The 18,456-nt window shown below is 40.7% G+C and overlaps 2 protein-coding genes across 3 annotated transcripts in view; one reads left to right on the forward strand and one right to left on the reverse strand.

Moving 5' to 3' along the window:
• synj1 (synaptojanin 1) overlaps window positions 1-7,720 on the reverse strand; it is a 44,004-nt gene extending 36,284 nt beyond the window's left edge. For both annotated transcript variants that reach the window (XM_084073235.1, XM_084073234.1), the window contains exons 1-6: window positions 7,670-7,720; window positions 6,069-6,225; window positions 5,323-5,409; window positions 3,650-3,917; window positions 3,014-3,239; window positions 2,714-2,797 (exon numbers count right to left, since the gene is read on the reverse strand). In XM_084073235.1, the coding sequence (XP_083929361.1) occupies window positions 2,714-2,797; window positions 3,014-3,239; window positions 3,650-3,917; window positions 5,323-5,409; window positions 6,069-6,192 (789 nt within the window). In that variant the 5' untranslated portion in view covers window positions 6,193-6,225; window positions 7,670-7,720. The remainder of the gene's footprint in view (window positions 1-2,713; window positions 2,798-3,013; window positions 3,240-3,649; window positions 3,918-5,322; window positions 5,410-6,068; window positions 6,226-7,669) is intronic.
• Window positions 7,721-9,476: 1,756 nt separating this feature from the next.
• LOC311056795 (lysosomal proton-coupled steroid conjugate and bile acid symporter SLC46A3) lies at window positions 9,477-18,227 on the forward strand. The gene is made up of 6 exons (XM_084073602.1): window positions 9,477-9,592; window positions 10,048-10,269; window positions 13,719-14,604; window positions 14,876-14,959; window positions 15,126-15,282; window positions 17,500-18,227. The coding sequence occupies exons 2-6, from the start codon at window positions 10,075-10,077 to the stop codon at window positions 17,615-17,617; spliced, it is 1,440 nt and encodes a 479-aa protein (XP_083929728.1). The 5' UTR covers window positions 9,477-9,592; window positions 10,048-10,074; the 3' UTR covers window positions 17,618-18,227.
• Window positions 18,228-18,456: the final 229 nt, after the last annotated feature.

Below are 18,456 nucleotides of genomic sequence, written 5' to 3' on the forward strand. Positions count from 1 at the left end.
TGAGCTAGCTAGTGATGCTACAGATCAGGTGTCTGACAATGGAGAGGCTAACACTTACTTAGGGCTGGGCAATATGGACAAAATCTAATGATATTTTTGACCAAATACCTTGATATCGATATTGTGACAATATATCTAATTTTCCCCCGTAATAATTTTCCAAAATGTTTCTAAAATAGCAACAACAGTCGATCTTCAACTTCACAATATGTTGCGATGTGATGCATTGTGAGCTTTTAGATCAGGTATTTTTGCCATTAAAAAAAAAAGTTGAAGAATAAAAATACTCCTTATGTGATTAAAATCAGGAAAAGAGAACATGTATGCAATATCACGATATTACAATATTCGAACTCCCAGATGATCTAGTCACAATATCGACGTAATATCAATATATTACCCAACCCTACTGTTAATTGACAGAATGACCTATTTGACATCTGCCAATGCAACTTATCTTTTCAAGGATTCACAGGCTTTTATGACAGCAATGTTCTTCAATTTTGTAAGGCCATGATATTCAGCTGTGTCAAATACTTCTATGCAACTTTGGCAGCTAGACTAAGGAGGCTTAATTTGTAAATCCATTCACATCAGGTACAGGCTGTTCTGGTGAGCACAGAAAACTAACAGGCTGCAGGCTCCACAACCTACTCAACCATGAAATGGACAGACGGAGAAGAGAAAATAATCCTACCATATGCAGCGACTAGTGGTGAAGGTTTTTAGGGACTAGAATACTGCGAAAGCAGAAGAGCTGCGATTCCCTCTGAAAACATCCCCCCCCCCCCCCCAAGTCCACTGTTGTGTTTTTAGACATAACTCAAAAGGCCTGAAGGACGGAACAGGCTATAGTCCTTCCACCCGCTCTTAAAACACACCTTCGGCCAGTGGTTCTAAACTGAGATCCTGGAGTCCAACACTACTTCTAATATTCTTTTCTACAAATGAGTAAATTGCATTCACCTTGATGCACCTCATTACTTAAAATACTGCCAATCTAGACAGCTAGAATAGAAACCAGTAGTATTGTGGGTCCCCAGGTAATGGATGTGAAAACCACAAGTCCACACTTAACTCAATGGTATAAATGATTCAGGGAAATAAGGGGTTTTGTTAGGGGGATGCTTTCAGAGCTGGCTCTCAACTAAAACTAAACTTAACGAAAACTAGAAAAAGTGAAAAGTGAAAAAAAGGTTAACTGATATAGAAAAATGTAAGTTAACTGAGTCAATATTGTGTATGTCTTGTCCTGAGGAGCATTGTTTATTGAGACTGGGATGTCTACATGACTGTGAGCCAATAGCTTTCACAATTAAATGTGTTGTTCGTATTGTAAACTATTGAGAATTTCTTAAATCTTGCCCCTGACAAATATTATTAATCAAATATTTAAATAAAACTAAACTGAAATGAGCAAATCCACTCTGGAAACTAACTGAAATTTAGACTGAATTGAACAAAAATGTTAAACTATGCTACTCTATTCAATTCTAAACTATAATAATTCTGACTCTCACCTGACCCATGAAGTCGGGGAGCTGAGGAAAACAGAGAAAAGGCCCTTTACCAAATGCTACGTCTAGTGTCACCCTCTCCCATTATCAGGTGTGTTCCAACCAGTCTGTGCCATGCCAGGAGAAAGTGGGGCCGACTAACCGGACATTAGGAGTGAGCGATCCACACGCACACAGCCACCAGAATTGTATTGTATTGTAATTGTATACAAATTGGAGGAGGGAGGTGGGTATTGTGAAAGTGAAAAGTCATTTGGGAATTAGGTGACAGCCCATTGACCTTGACCCCCATTGACCTTTGGCAAAGCACAGAGGGGATCTGTTTCTGGCAGTATGAGAAGCCATCACCAGCAGAGTTGCAGAGCAAAAACAAAATAAATATGGGATTTGTTATACCAGGTGAGGGTTCTCATCCGTTCCTTTAGGGTGTCGGTTCTCATTCAGGTGCAACAAAACACCCTTAATGGACTTTTTCTGAACACACAGCATGGACAAACAGGTTGTTAAAACGGGAACTATGGTTAAGGGTTTGGAACTACTACTTCTAACGTACTGTAGACACAGTGGTGCTGGCAGCCACTGGCCCATTTCCTGCATGTTTCCTGCACCTACCCTGCCCTAAGCAATCCAGACTATTGTTTACACTGTCTAAACAGGCACACATGCCAAACATTTTTTAGATAACATTCAGTCCTCCTTTTAGAAACGTTTTGAAATAGCTGATGAATGTTCTATATGATCCAGTTACGCATTTGTGTATCTGTAAACACATTCAAGCAGTTAACCACTTAAGTCCGATATATATGCAAGCTCATATCGTGTTTCATGGAACGCTTTGTGAGATTGTAGATTGGCTATTTATTCTCACCTATGACGACATGCCCAAAATAGGGACGCTAGGGTTCAAGTTAATGAACAAGCCTCCTGTCTGCAACATATTTCATTGTTGATGTTAGAGCAGTTACTGTGATAATGAGTACTTCTCTATATTAACAAAGTGTGTTGTAGAGCAGAGCCCCCTCCCTCCATTCCCCAGGGTCACTCTCTAAATGAGATATTTTACATTTTTCTTCCACTTTCTATTCATTTTACTGTTGTATGTTTCATGTGCCCTAATGAGTAAACTTCCATGTACGAGAAAATCTCTTTAATCATTTAAGTGATTCTGTTCGTACTGTTAAGTGTTTTCCCATTACCTGGATTCCCGGCTGTTCCCAGAACAAAGGAATGGATCCACGGATCTGGATGAATGACGACACTTTATCATCCAGGAAAATCACCTGTTGGAAGCAGACAGATGGCAATGCTTATCTGGGGACAATTTCAATTGATCTATGGCTGCATAATGCTTCCTCCAAGTATTTAATTTGAAAACAACATACACATTTACAAAGATTGAAAAACATTGTTAATCACAGTTCCGTTAATAATAAAAAAGGAAGAGAGGACAGGAAAACAGGAATAAAACAGGAACTGTGTGTAGAGGTCTGACCCACCTGTTCCGTCTCTACGAAGTTGGCTACCTGTCCATCGTCGTTGGTTCCCCGTACATTGAACCTGGTGCCAGCCCTCTCTGAGCTGAGGCGGGCGATGATGCAGGCCTTTGCCTGCTTGTGTCCTGCGTAGATGGTCCTAATCTCCACCCCTCCACACATCAGCCTCAGCAGCCAGTCATCACAGTTCACCCCATAGTGCTTCAGGTGGAGGTGAAGAGACTGGTTCCTGTTCAGTCAACAGTGAGATGATTTAAAAATCAAGAGAGACAGGCCAAACAATGACAATGCACAAAACCACAAATTAATCACCCCACACACACCTACAGAAACCAACAAGCTTAACCAGGCTTATCTATGAAATTAAATCGTTTTTCAGCTGGCTTCATGATTAAAATGTGACGCAATAAATCCACCTATTTTTTCTTTTTCTTTTTTTCTCTTCTGACCAAAACAAACTGCATACCACATAAGCACAAATCACAACATTCCACTTTTGATGGTATCATTCCGTCTCTCCAATTTCTGCTTCCCGTCTCCAAAATGTCAATCTAATTCTAATTGACTGCAAAAATGTCTTTCTAAAACATACTAAAAACTAATATCAGAACCTAAAATGGAAGCCATGGTGCTTCATACCAAAAGAAGCGGTTGTCTGTGGTGTCCTCCAGGATTCTGCGGTGAGCGTTGAGGCTCAGGTCCATGCTGACCCCGCTGGAAGACCAGGCGAAGTAGAAGTGTCCAGAGTTCAGCACCTTTCGCACCTCAGCGATACGGTCCTCATCTCCCGGGTCGTTCTTCAGGGACACAAAATCCGTCTGTGTGACCCGGAACACCTCAGAGTCCTGGACCTTTCCCACTGAGCTGCACCCTGTCACCACCACTAGACTGTGAAGCATGGAGTCTCCTGCCCGGGGAGAAACACAGAGGTGCCCAAGCCCATATGACTGCACTGCATGATACCAACAATAATAATAGTGTCCCAGCTTTTCTAAGATGTCTCTCAGGCCTTACCAGAATGAAGGTGTCCCCGCACACACGTAACTTGCAACTGCCCTAAAATAATCTTTTTCGGATATAGTGCATAATGTCTTATTTAATCTTTCAAGCTGACATGTGTATAATTTCTACCGTTCTATGATTGAAAGTGTCCTAATCTTTCCTTCCTTTCATGGTATGGGAACACCACACACGAAGACAAGACTGGATAGATTGTGTTGTTAAGACAGCAAGCTAAATTATTGGTTTAGAACTCCATTCTATTGACTCTGTCAATAGAGAATCTGTGTGAGAGAATCTTCAGACAAGCTGATGGGATTATCCACACAATAGTTTATAACCCAGAAGCAGGTTTTAGCACTGGATGCTAACCACTGCTAAACATAAAGTGTTGTGCATGGATCCAATGTGTACTTTTTTAACTTGTCTTTGTATGTTACTGTATGTCTTGACTGTTATTGTAAAATGTTTCAAAGACATCTGAATTTCTAACTACATGTCTGCATGTACAAATGACAATAAAGCAACCAACCAACCACATTGTGATTTTGTTTGGCTGCCTGAATATTGTGATAAGAAATGCAAACATGGCTTTTCCAACATCATTTATGTGGAAAATTGCTACACATAAAAAAGGACTTGGTGAATGCTATGGTTTAGAATTTGCACAGTTTGAATAAACTGAAAATGCATTGCTATAACCAGAGAATGTGTTGTTTAGGAAACCATCTCAAACACTGTCAAAATTGCTGCCTATTGCAACTTTGTAATTATGTTGTCAAAATCAATGTAACGTTAGTCTCATCCATTTAAATATTTAATTATGCTGCTCTAAAACAGACAGAATGTGGATGGGAAGATAGAGGACAGATTGATGCAAGCCAGGACACAGGAAAGAAATAGGAGAGATAAGAAGTGCAATAGATAAGTTAAGGGATATGAAGGTTTGGTGAGAATGAACGTAAAAGAAAGAGGAGGAGAGTGCATTGTCGATGAAGGCAGCTTCATAGCTGCAGGTAAAAAAAAAGAAAAGAACTTCACTTTATTTGGACAACACAGGCCAGCCAGATCAAGGTGATCTCAGACAGAGCGAGCTGTAATCTTTTGCATGGCGTTCACCCTGTCGTGATAACAGAGCCCTCAAGGTCACGTGGAGGGCAAGAGAAAGCACTCAAAGCAGCTTACTGGTAAGCAGTCAAAGGGGCCTACATGGTACAAGGAGGTCATAACCTAGGCTCTTCTTGTGGGGTCTGTAGAGTATCTTCCCCTCATCACAGTGTACTACAAGTACAAGACAGGTTTTAGTGACTTACCCAGGTTAAGACGAAGGACCCCCAGAATCCCATAGGCATCGACCATCTTGGTGTATGTGTTTTTAATTGCTTCCTTCTCTGCTGCCGCTATGAGTCAGAAGAAGAAGAAAAAATAATAATAAATCAAATCATTGCCTTAGATGCTTGTCCATCACTGCACAGTTGAAGATACTACTCCAACAGATACATATTTGTACATTTTGGGGGTTATCTGTCTTAATCTAAATTAGTTTATCAGTAGCTACTCGTAACAATAAGCAAGCATGTTAACAGCTCAGTGCCTTGCTTAAGTACTCTATGGCAGGACAGACCACATGGCATTGGCTGTAGTTGGGACTGAACTCTTGTACACTAGGACAGTAACCACTAACCACTCTTCCACTTCCATCTAGGACTGCATACTCCTTGCAGCAGCCGCAGGGGGTTAGACTAGGTTCACTAGGTATCTAGAGCCAGTGGTCTCAAATATTTTCAGATTAAGGAACATCCAGACACATACAGTACACAGAACTGCATTTAGTAGAACACAATTCATACCAGTCTGTTCTATATGTGGAAAGATTAAAGAGATACCTCTGATCAGAATAAAAATGTGCATGCTTTCCTGTTTCATTCTACCGGGACACCCTTCAAATCTCATCAAGGAAGCCAATGTGGTCCACAGACATCGTTTTGACAACTGCTGAATTAGAGCATGTTTAATCTATACAAACACCATGGCAGTCCAACCAATCGAAATGACTTACACAGAACGGCAACGGCTCCTGATTCAAACATGAGACATTCATCTCTGTTCCTGGTTTCCACTATGACACTGTAGGGAGGCGGGTCCAACTTGTGGTAAATTCGATATCCCTTGCTGAAGGCCATTGTTGATCCCAGGTGAAATAACCAATGTCACACCTGAAAACCAATTAGCAGACCATGGTTGTGATTAGAGAAAAACACATAGCTCTTATGATGCAATACATTTCTGTAGTGTCAGAGTTACTACAATGGAGCAATGTGACTGTTGCCATGTAATTACACAATACTAAACTGCAGGCTACCACAAGTCATGGTTCAAAATGTATGCCTTTTCCAGACGGTGTTATCAGTTATTAGTTAAGTTATTCAGTAACAATTATTAATCTGCATTATTGTGATGGGGGGGGGGGGGGTTATTGACCTTTTGAGCAGTTTTGGTTATGGCAAATACTTTCCACATGAAATAATGTATACAGCACATTACAGGGAAGGAATTACTGAGATACAAATTAGAAAACTTAATTAAAAAAATAATATATATATATATATATATATATATATATATATATATATTATCATTCTTAAGGGATTTTGATAAATATATAGCCTAGTTTTGATAGATGCTAGTTATACAGACTATTATTGCTAGTTATGCAGATTTCGTTGGTTACTACTTGTTCACACATGTTTTGTGATTTAGATGTGTTGTTACCTGACCACAAATGCTAAGAATGTTAGAGTTGTTTTGACAGATGCTAGGTTTTTACCAAGCAAAAAAACTGTCTGTACTCTGTAATAATATTGCCATGAGTAATAGCATTACAGTCTATGATGCAGTTATGATATACTGTGTATGTCATAAGGTCTCAGATCTCTAATATACAAAATTGATTAATTGAATACTTTATTAACAGTTTGCAAAAAAAAACACAGAAAGTACAGTTTAATACAAATACAATGCTAAAAGGATTGAACCCAAGAAATCACTATGTCTTGTTTCCATTGGAGTCCTGTGTATTCAATTCATAGAAATTCATAGAAATACATCAATTCAACGGTAGCAAAACATTTGTCATTATGCTATAATAATCACAGACCCAACGCTGACGCTGCTTGCTCAGATCAACTGTATTGAAGACCAGTTCTGCAGGTGGAGATTAATGGTTTAGGCCAAAGGACTGGATCCCCCTCCACAGCCTCCAGTACCTGACACTGGTAGTCACGACTTTACAAAGAAGAGCTAACGTGAACCACACCGCATTATAAGTGGCAATCTGTGTGTTTGTTATGAACAGTTGAACAAACCATAGGCTACCAATCTGAACATAAGCTGATGTCTAATGACATCCATCAACAGGAACATAGCTTAGCTAGCATTCGCTAGCTTAATTTCCTAGCATTATTATGATGCTGTTGCTGTTAGCCAGTCTTAAAGGTTAGCTTATCATTCTGGGTTGTACACTGGGTAACGTTACATAAAGGGGAGCAGTATGGTGGGTTAAAACCAGCAGCATTGTAAATTCCAGCGCATTTTCAATGTGTTCCTAAATTAAAGCTGACATTGCCTAAACGAAACATTGAGGAAGGACGCTGGTCTTACCGTCTCCCCCGCCGCCGCCGCCGGGTTCTTTACACAGGTTGCTGTGGGCTGTCCTCCTGTCACAACAAAACCCCTCCCGTCGCATCGCCAATGGTACGTCCCATACAGTCAATGGTACAGTCCGACGCAAAACACGCCCCAGTCTGGACATAATCCCATAGTCCGGATGCTCAGACACGCTATGATTGGCTACTGCTGAAATACTGGCCTGCTTAAAAAAATAAAAAAAATAAAGAAATCAAAAAGAGGGACAGTTACAGACAGTGTATGTATGTATACATAATATATATATACATATATACATAATATGTATATGTATTATACATATACATACATACATACATATATATATATATATATATAGGCCAATATAATGCTTTTACTACCTGTTTTACAGCTCTTATCTTTTTATATGCTCTTTTATGATTACCATTGTTTTTATAGTTGATGTGAGAAACGTTGTAACTCTCCATTAAAAATATAAAGTTTATGATTATTCGTATACTGTGTTATCTGAACAAACATCAGTTGAAATGACAAGTAGATTGTACATTTGGACAATATATTTGAACTTAGTAGACGGCACGAACGGTTGCCAGGCAACCAATTAGCAAATTACAGCGCAACTGTCCCTCCGGGCTATGTGATCTTGACAAGACCTTACCGTAATACTCATAATAACAAAACACGTAAAAACGAAATGTCATTATTTGTTATGTCAAGTCATTGATGAACACTGCACAAACAATGTGTTGTTCACAGTCACATTTCATAAGAACAATGCATTTGTTTTAGCCTTTCACAGCCCGTCGCAGGAAGCTAATAAAGCTATTATCACAAAATGTTCTCAGTTCCCAATGATCAGTGTTGCACTGTTGCCAGATATTGCGAGAGAAATAAGCAACTAGGTCTATGAAAACAAGCCCAAAAGAAGCGACTAGGCTAACCGATCTACTACTAGCTTGTAGATCTGCAATTTTTTTTATAAATCTTGAAAAAAAAGGAAACATTTTGAATGTTTGAAAAAACACTGTTTTAAACAACATTCAGGAAGCAAGCCCAATAAAAGGCCACCCGCGAGCATTTTACAAGCAACTCTACAGAAAAATAAGCCCAAAGTCGCTTATAATACGCGGACATGGCAACGTTGCAGAATACATGATTGACTGCACATCACCACGGTTGGTAGCCAATAGGCATGGAGCACACGACGCTCGTCCGTCACGAGCGTCATGGCTGAACTTCAACCTGGTGTTTGCACTTTTCCCATTTACGGCCCGTACATCTACATAAACGTTCAAATGTTCTTACTCCATGCCCACGGGTGTTAAATGTATGTACGGCCCTCATAAGTAGTAAGTACCCGTATCTTCCTTGTTGTTCAATAAAAAACATTTTAATCCGATCGGTGGCCATTTTCTCTGAAATTTCTCCATACGCTTTCAACTACGTGACCCTATTGGCTGGGATGTGTATTGCACTCTGATACATTATAACTCTATTAAAAATGGCCGTCGATTGGATTAAAATGCTTTTTATTCAACCATACGGAAGATACGGGTACTTATACCCACCCGAAGTGAATTGCAACATCCGTGACCATGGGTTAAGCACTTTATATTTGAAATTTGAACGTATATGTAGATGTACAGACTAAAAATGAAATATGTGCAAAACACAGGTTGAACTTTCGTCATGACTTTCATGATATGACAGTCAAGTTTCAGGGCTACACGATTGGAAGACCGCTGTCCTATCGGAGAACAGGGGCGGGACTCCTGCAAAGCATAATTTCATAAGACTACAGTTAACAGATCAAAACATACGACCTCATTGTTAGCGACACAGACAAAAATGTATTTGTTGACCGACATCATGTGTCAGTGAGACCCAAACATAATGAGGCAAACTGCAATTTAAAAGGTAAGTATTATTTCCACGGCGTGCATTTTTGTCAAGTTGGACGATCAAAGGCAACCTTTCATGATGCCCTGTTTACAGATCGTCACTGTCTGTCACTGCTAGGCTGGACCTGTGTCTGTGTTGGTCACAAGGTCGCTCGCAAGAAAAAAGTCACATCATCTGGAGAATTATAGGCTATAACAAATATAATGGATTATGCTGGGTCGTGTAACAGGCTAAATTATTCCAGGTTGTTATACAGTAGTAGTGTATGATCCTTTGTGTCAAACTGTCAAATTGTGGTTGTTCATTTTAATCCACAGTCTGAATCCTATTACTGGCAGAATAATTACATTTGGGTGGACTCGTGCAGATGATCAACTTCTTACAGTTGTCCTACCTTCACCCGATTATCACCTGACAACAAGCCTGGTTCACCTCTAAACACTTTTCTTTTTCTTTCTTCGTTATTTTAGGGACTTTTTCTCTACACAACCATCAACATGAAGCGCCTTTTCCTTATAGAGCCTGTAATTGGCATCTATGCTTTTGCCAGTTTTTTGGTGTATCCTCTGGTCCAGCAGTATGTGTACAGAAGACTTTGGAAGGATATCACCAACACCACCTATCCTATCTCTGACAACTCCTCCAGATGTGCATTAACAAACATCAGCAGCAACCATACAAACCAAAATGAGGTGAGTTACTTAATGAGTGCTGTGGTGGAAGAAGTACTCAGATGTTTTACTTAAGTAAAAGTAGCAATACCACAATATGTTATTGTGGTAATACTCTGTCAATACGCTGTTATTACAAGTAAAAGGCCTGTGTTCAAAATGTTACTTGAGTAAAAGTACAAAGTATTGGCATAAAAATATACTTAAAATACCAAAAGTAAAAGTACTAAGATGTTTGAAAATAGAAGATCTACAAGCTCACAAGAGCTTGTAGATCGGCTATTTTCAAATAGCCTATCTAACTATATAAATGGCGACCAACTTCCGCACCCTCGGTGTCCACACCCCACAGCTCTGTTATCGACTAAACAACGCACCGCCAGACCACATGTCGCCAACTGACTCGCCACGGCCGCCGCGCTGAATTTACGCCTCGCGTAGGGGACATCTCACTGCTCACTACACCTTTTCCACCGCGCAACATAATTAATTCTACTCACCAAATGTCGGACAAAACGGAAGGGGAGCCAGCTTCGTACCGTTTACCGTGCGCACGACCTCATCACCACAACAGCACGCAGCCGCTGCGGGGGTTTTTTCCTTTTTTTCCAAACTTTTTTTTTGGTCACCATTTTCTCCAGGCACCATTTCTGGTGTAACGTGCGGCAGCATGCGCTGGGTTGCCACGTTTGTCCGGCAGCATGCGCTGGGTTGCCACGTTTGTCCGGCAGCATGCGCTGGGTTGCCAGGTTTGCACAGCCAGCGCCAGAAACAAGCAACCACCTTCATGAAAAAAAAAAAAAATGTTCCAGGGGTGTCCCCGCGCGTCCCAACACTCCACAGGGGGTCAGTGGACCATCAGGGGGTCCGCGGACCCCCTGTGGACCCCCTGAAACATAACAAATATTATTTCTTCAAATTTTTTCCTTTTTCAAAAAAAATTCTCCACAGTTTTACTCCGGCGATTTGGGTCCCCCAATATACACACGGCCACGCTGGGCCCCGTGCGCGGCTGGGGTTGAGGGGGGCGTAGCCCCCCGAAACTCTAGTGTTTAAAATAGGGCTAGAGTGGTAATGTATGTTTTATAATATAACAATTTATAACTGCAAAGTAACTAGTAACTAAAGTTTTCTAATAAGTGTAGTGTAGTAAAAGTACAATATTTGCCTCTGAGATCGATGTAGTAGAGCAGAAGAAAAAATATAGAAAATTGGAAATACTCCAGTAAACTAAAAAATACATCAAAATTGTACTCAAGTACAGTACTTGAGTAAATGTTCTTAACTACGTTACACCATTGCAAATGAGGAACTCAATAAACACAAAGGATATTGGCATGTTTCATATTTAAATTAAATTCAATGGAGCTTTATTGGCATGAGAAAACATACATTGCCAAAGCAAGTGTCAAAACATAATAAAAAACGATTTAACAAACAAATGGGGAAAGTATGTACAGTTTGAGGGGGTACAGCATTGTGTTAAACAGAGCTATGTCACATTGCAACGTTACATGTCATATATACAGGGTATAAAGCTTTTTGAAACAAATAGCAGCAATTGTTTATAGTCACCTTTTGGACAATTAGCAGCATTTTCCCCAACACTATTGAAACAGTATACAAAAGAGACTCAGATTTAAAATGTGTTCAAAGGTAGCAGCTCTGTCTATACAGTATGTGGAGTAGGTCTATGTCAGAGGTACACTCTGTACAGTCAGATAGTGCAAGAAACTCCACTCCATTCCATTGGCTAACCTTCTTTTATTGCAACGGTTCACAAATCTTGCTGCTGTGTTCACACATTGTTGTATTTCTCCCAGTAAGTATGGGAGTTTGTTGTCTGGTGTATGGGAGTTTGTTGTCTGGTGTATGTAATCTGTGTGAAGTATGTGTCTCTGATGTCTTGGTATAGTGGGCAGGTGGTTGGAAAGCGTAGCTCTGTTTCCACCACATTTTCAATACTCTGATAAGTCACAGAACTAATGCATGCTTATTTTTAGACAACCACGTGGCCAGCCACTATCTTTGGTTAATCGATTACCTGGTTTCACAAACACAAAAAGCAGGGTAAACTTAATTTGGTTTAGATCACACATAGATTTTAAACACAAGTGGAATACATACAAAGAAAGCCATGCTTAAGTTAAGGAACTCCTGTTGAATTGCTACACAGTCAATACATTAAGTTTATAATGGGGGTTTAGTTATTTATATACAGTTATTGTCTGTTTTCTTTTACTCAATTTGTATTGGAACAAAGGATTTTCAAAAGAAAAACACACACATACAATAATACATGACAGAACAAAAATAAAACAGTTATTGTCTGTTTTGACAAAAGATATCCTGTAATGTTCGGCACCTACCTATTAAGACACTTCCACAACTTTCCTTGTCAGCAATCCGTGTCTCTGATAGCCTTCTACTGTATTGAAACAGCTGTAATGAACTGTAATGAACTCATGTCATGGTTTGCTCTTATGCAACACAACACAACACAACACAACACAACACAACACAACACAAGTAACAGGTAACCACAGTTAGATGCTGTGTTGCCATAATCAATGTGAAAAGATGGCTTGGATTTATGCTGGATGTTTACGTTCTGGTGTCAGGTGTTTCACTGTCATCATGTTGGCTTATTTGATTTTTTTTCATATTGGCTTATTGGTCTTATTGTGACGCACGTATGACAGGGCAAAACAGGTGAATATTTGTAAAGCGCATTGAATGAGGGAACTGAGAAGTGAGTCGTTGATCTGGAAAAGCTTGCTTATCCTTATTATAGCCACCAGCTGTAGTTTCCTTCTGCTGGTGAACAAACATTACTTTATTTCCTTGTCTTGGCTAGCATATTGTGTTTCACTAAACATATTTCAAAAGCTTTACTGGTGCTTACTGAGATTAATTACTGAAATTAAAGAATGGGTATCATTGTTTCTTTTCTCTCCCCCCCCACCTCCCCCCCCCCCCCCCCCCCCCCCACACATTCTCAAAAATAGTAGATGTACAAGCTCGCGACACGTTGTAAGCTTGTAAATCAGCTATTTTATCTATGAATATAAGTTTGCCTTGAGATTTTTACTTGCCCAATGGGCACAACATATTTGAAAACCAATGCTGTAGTCCAGTGGTTCTCAACCTTTTCAGGCCGCGACCTCCCAAAATAATCATATTTTAACAGGGGACCCCCCACCCCGATAAGCACTTGGAATTGTAGGAGTTGAGGCATTACATTTCGTTTGACTCGGTTCCACAGATAAATATTGTTGCGAGGCGTTGTGAGCTTGTAGATCGGCTATTTTCAAAAAAAAAAGTCACTTTACTGTCACTTCACCGACCCACAGGTTGAGAACCACTGCTCTAGTCTAGAATATATGAAGACAGCAAAAGACAACTTAAACCTTTGTCCTTGTGTTGCCACGGATAACAGCATTATTCTCTTTATCTTCTGTGTTCCCCAGGAGGTGCAGAGGCAGGCGTCTCTTTTCTCCCTCTACTCTGAGCTCTTTAGCATTATACCCTCCCTGACTGTCACCCTCCTGCTGGTGGCATACAGTGACCAGCGAGGACGCAAGATCACCATCGTCCTACCCCTGATCGGCTCGCTGATCTACACCCTGTGCTTCCTGGCCCTGTCCTACTTTGAGCTCAACGTCTACCTGCTGATTGGCGCCTCCCTGCTCAGCTCGCTGTTTGGCGGCCTGGGGACATTCCTCGGTGGATGCTTCGCCTATGTCGCCGATCTGTGCGAGGACGGGCGTAGTAGGACACTGCGAATGGCCGGGGTGGACATGGTGATCGGTTTGGTGTCTGGGGTGGCCTCGTTGTCCTCAGGCTATTTCCTGAGGGCCGCAGGCTTCAACTGGCCTTTCTTCACCGGCGCCATCTTACAGTGTTTCTGCCTCCTGTATGCAGTGTTCATCCTGGGGGAGACCGTCAAAAAGCCCGAAGACGATGCCGCCATCACCGTCAACGGGGGCCCTCGCCGCTCTGGCCTGAAGCAGATGCTTTACGGGATCTACCATCTGTACGCAGGGGCCACGTGCAGGCAAAACGCCCTTATAGTGCTCATCCTCCTGATATTCGCCACCTTCTCTTTCGCCTATGTGGGTGGACTCTCCATGATCACGTTGTATGAGCTCAACGCACCACTGTGCTGGAGCGAGATTCTGATCGGCTACGGCTCGGCCCTGTCGACCTCTGTGTTCCTGGTCAGCTTTCTGGGCGTGTCAGTGTTCATGTACTGCGGCGTGCCCCAGCTGCTCATTGTCCTCATGGGGATCCTCTCCGTCATGTCAGGGATGATCCTTTTGGCTTTCGCCCACACCACCACAATGATGTTCCTGGGTGAGATTTTGTATTATGATTACAAGTTTACAACATTCTCTAAATTGTTATACATGTAACAAAACCTACCAGAATAACCAATCAAAGACGCTGTTATACTGTCATCAATATTCTTTTTATTGTTGTAGAAATGGATATTATACAATTTAGCTCCTTTATATTTATTTATATTTAACTATATTTAAATTAAGATAATTCCAAGTTGATAACTTATTCCAAGACAGTAATGTGCTCTAAAATAACATCCACTCTTGTCTGTTCCTGTCCACAGTGAGACTACCAATGCTCTTGGCTATCATGCCATTCCCTGTCCTACGCGGCATGATGTCAAAGATCGTCTCAAAGACAGAGCAAGGTAAGCGATCTACATACAGTATAATGGAGAAAAACACCAAAGTCCTGCTTGTTGGCTTCATACTGTAGTTTGAAGTCCTCTCTGGTCTATGTTCTGTGATGCTGTGCAGTATGTCACTGTACTAATTTATCATGTGTTCTTCTCCCCTTCCTGTGTTGTTGTACAGGAGCTCTGTTTGCCTGTGTTGCCTTCGTGGATAGCCTCAGCAGCAATATAGCATATACTGTTTTCACTACCATCTATGCGGCCACTGTGTCGTGGTTCCCTGGTTTCATCTTTCTACTGGCTGCAGGACTCTGTTCCGTTCCCATTGCACTGGTGGGGTAAGTTCAACATGTTAACACATGCTAATGGTCCAAACATAATTGGCCAAAATATATCTAAAGTGAATTTGCAGTGTTATGTTAACTTCGTTAATTTTTACCAAAGTGTTCTCTGTTAATATTGAACTGACTCCAGTCTAACCTTTTGATAGGACTTTCCCGTGAGGTTCATATTATGATTTGCTTTGGTTGTAGTGTAAATCTATCCATGAGCAGAGTTGCCATAGAGACCACACTTTTTCTGCTGAGTCATTGCCCAACAGCTGTAACAAATGCATTCCCTTCTTGTGTACTTGTCATACTAAACCATTTCCCTCATTATCTGCCTGTTGCTCATAATACACTACGGTCTGGCCCGGACTGTTGGCGTAACCGTCTGGTCACCTATGCTGGTAATCCAGCCTGAAAGCGTGTCGTGGGTTCGACCTTTGCTAAGTGCCCCCCCCCCCCCCCCATCTCTCCCCATTTCCTGTCAGTCTACTGTTCCTATCAATAAAGGCTAATATCAAAACAAAAGCAAAAACCACTAAGAAGATATCACTGAACGAAGAACATCCCTACATCTGGCATAGGCTACTGTATCTTTTGTTATGTTAGTCAAAGTGCTGAGTCAGGGGCAGCATAGTGTGACACTTGAAACTGGCTGAGTGACCTAAACAAAACACAGTCACGTGCAATGCACTCCCAGCTTCATGGTGGGTAGTTTTTGGCATAACAGGACCCCCTTGCTTTGCTGATTCTCTGTTTGACAGACAATTCACGCTCTGTCACTGTGGGCCAATGTAAGTATTAGTTTTAAGTCCTTTGAGGCAATACAGTCAATTTGCAAGTGTGCTTTGTAGACTATACTGTAGAATTAAGCAATATCACAGACAGTGCTGTTACACTTTAGATCAGCACAGCTGTGATTGATTTGGTCGTAGGCATAAGGCCACAGGTGTGGAGCATTATAGTGTGCGGATCATCACATTATACTTCAGTAAGTTACCGTGAAACTTTCCAGTGCTGTTGTGCTGTGTATCAGCACTCATGGAATGCCTTTTGTCCAGTCAAATTCCTTGGATCTGAAATGATAAAATTCCTTTTATAAGAGGGTTAGTTGAGGAACATGCATATTTTTGTGTTTCAGGGTGGCACTATTTTTACAACCATTATTATATTACATTACACATTGTAGTAGTATACCTTTCCCCAGCCAAAGTGGGACAAGAAAATTAGATTGAGTGGCTCAGCAAGTTAGGGCACACATACAGTAAGAAGACACATGACATACTGTAACACAACGTGATGCTTTCAAATCCGGCCTTGTGACATCTGATGCAGATCTCTACCTGGGACCGGATCAGTATCAGTATTGTATCATGGGTGTGTACAAATAAGCATTATGCCGAGCAAAAATCTACACAAAGATCGGGATTGTATGAAGAAGAAACTGGACGTGAGAAGTTGTGCACCTTTAAGCATGCCCTGTAGTTGGTGGACACAGGCTTCCAAGGAGAATGAATGCTGGTAGCAGAGCCATGAGGATAGAGCATACAGGAACAATTACAAATTATGTTACATAGTCTGTGTGTTCTGAGTCCAATAACATTTCAGAGCAACATTAACGTTCACACGTTTTAAATTGCTGTATTCTGTTCAAGATCAAATAAGAATGAACTATTTTATTGTAAATTATATTTACATAAAATTAATGAACCGATACCTTTCCCAGATACAGTAAACATCCCTGGACATTGATACCAGTCCATGTGCTGGTCCAGTGGAGAGCGCACTACAGCAGTTCTCAAAGTGGGGTCCTTGAGGGGGGGTTCCATGGGGGTCCACAGCAAAATGAGTAAAAAAAAAAAATCAGCTATTCAAAAATAGCAGATATAGAGTACAGAGTAGACTTGTGACTCCCACAATTTCCAAATGCTTCCGTCATACGGTCTGTGCAACGGAAGCACTGAATACGATCTGGGGGTATAGCGGATGCCCGTCCATACATTTGTCCTAATTAAAGTGTTCAGAGCAATGCTATGTATAGTATCAGTGTGGTAAATACAGTATATTTATTCTGTAGCGCTGTAAACTCTGCCTCAATGGTTTCCTTTCTCCCTCTACTGCACTGTGAAAGAAGACAACATGGCCTCGCTTCCTCTTTTGGATATATTCGGAAATATATATATATTTGTTATTTTTTACATTTTGATATCATTATGACTTTGCTTTCAGGGTTGTGTGTGTACTGGGAACAGACCATTCCAAAGAGGAGAAGGAGGATTCAGAGACACTCATCTCAGGAGAGGAGGTCCAGGCTGAAGACCAGAATGACAACGCTCCAGTGTGTTGAGGAACAAAAAGGGAGAACTGGAATATCTCTAGCAATTGTATTTGATACTTCCTCTTTTTTTCTTTTTTTTTAAACAGCTCTTTGTTTTTTACATTCAACTGATTCCAAGCACTTTTATGAACTCAAAGCTCAACAGGACTCAATCCTGTTTTCTATAAATCCTAACAGACTGTACAGAATAATTCCATCAGCACTGACTGACTCATGTCGCAAGTTACATACCAGTCTGGTACCCAGGGTCCACGTTTTAGCAGTTATAAATCATAAGCCACGGTGCAGTCAAAAGTCTTTGGTTATTGATTTGACCTCAGAATTATTTACTTTAAAAAGAAATGTGTGTGTGTGTGTGTGTGTGTGTGTGTGTGTGTGTGTGTGTGTGTGTGTGTGTGTGTGTGTGTGTGTGTGTGTGTGTTTTTAGTTTAGTTTGTTTTTTACAATGTGCCATACCCTCAAAATGTTTGTTTAAACATTCTGTGAATCCATTCAGATAAGTTGGACTTTGTCACGATAGATGTTTTTCTACTGTGTTTGAGGTACCAACAGTACATGTACATCTCTGAACAGACCTCTAAAGCGACAGATCTCTAAAATATACATTACTACAGTCAAACCTGATTTGTGCACACTCAACTTCAGAGGTTGTTTTTGTAACGTTTAAGCGTATTCCTTTAACTTGATATACAAAACAGAAGATTTAGATGTGTTTCATCCATTAATAATCTACTTAGTACTTACCACTGATCTGGTGTCAAGTTGTATGTGATCCTTCTCATAGCATATTGGTACATGTTTAAACAGGAAAGGGGAATTAATAAGAGTGGTTAGAGGCTTTTAAAAGA

Source organism: Gymnoscopelus microlampas (genome assembly GCF_963454915.1).
Source record: "Gymnoscopelus microlampas genome assembly, chromosome: 12".
NCBI lineage: Eukaryota > Metazoa > Chordata > Actinopteri > Myctophiformes > Myctophidae > Gymnoscopelus > Gymnoscopelus microlampas.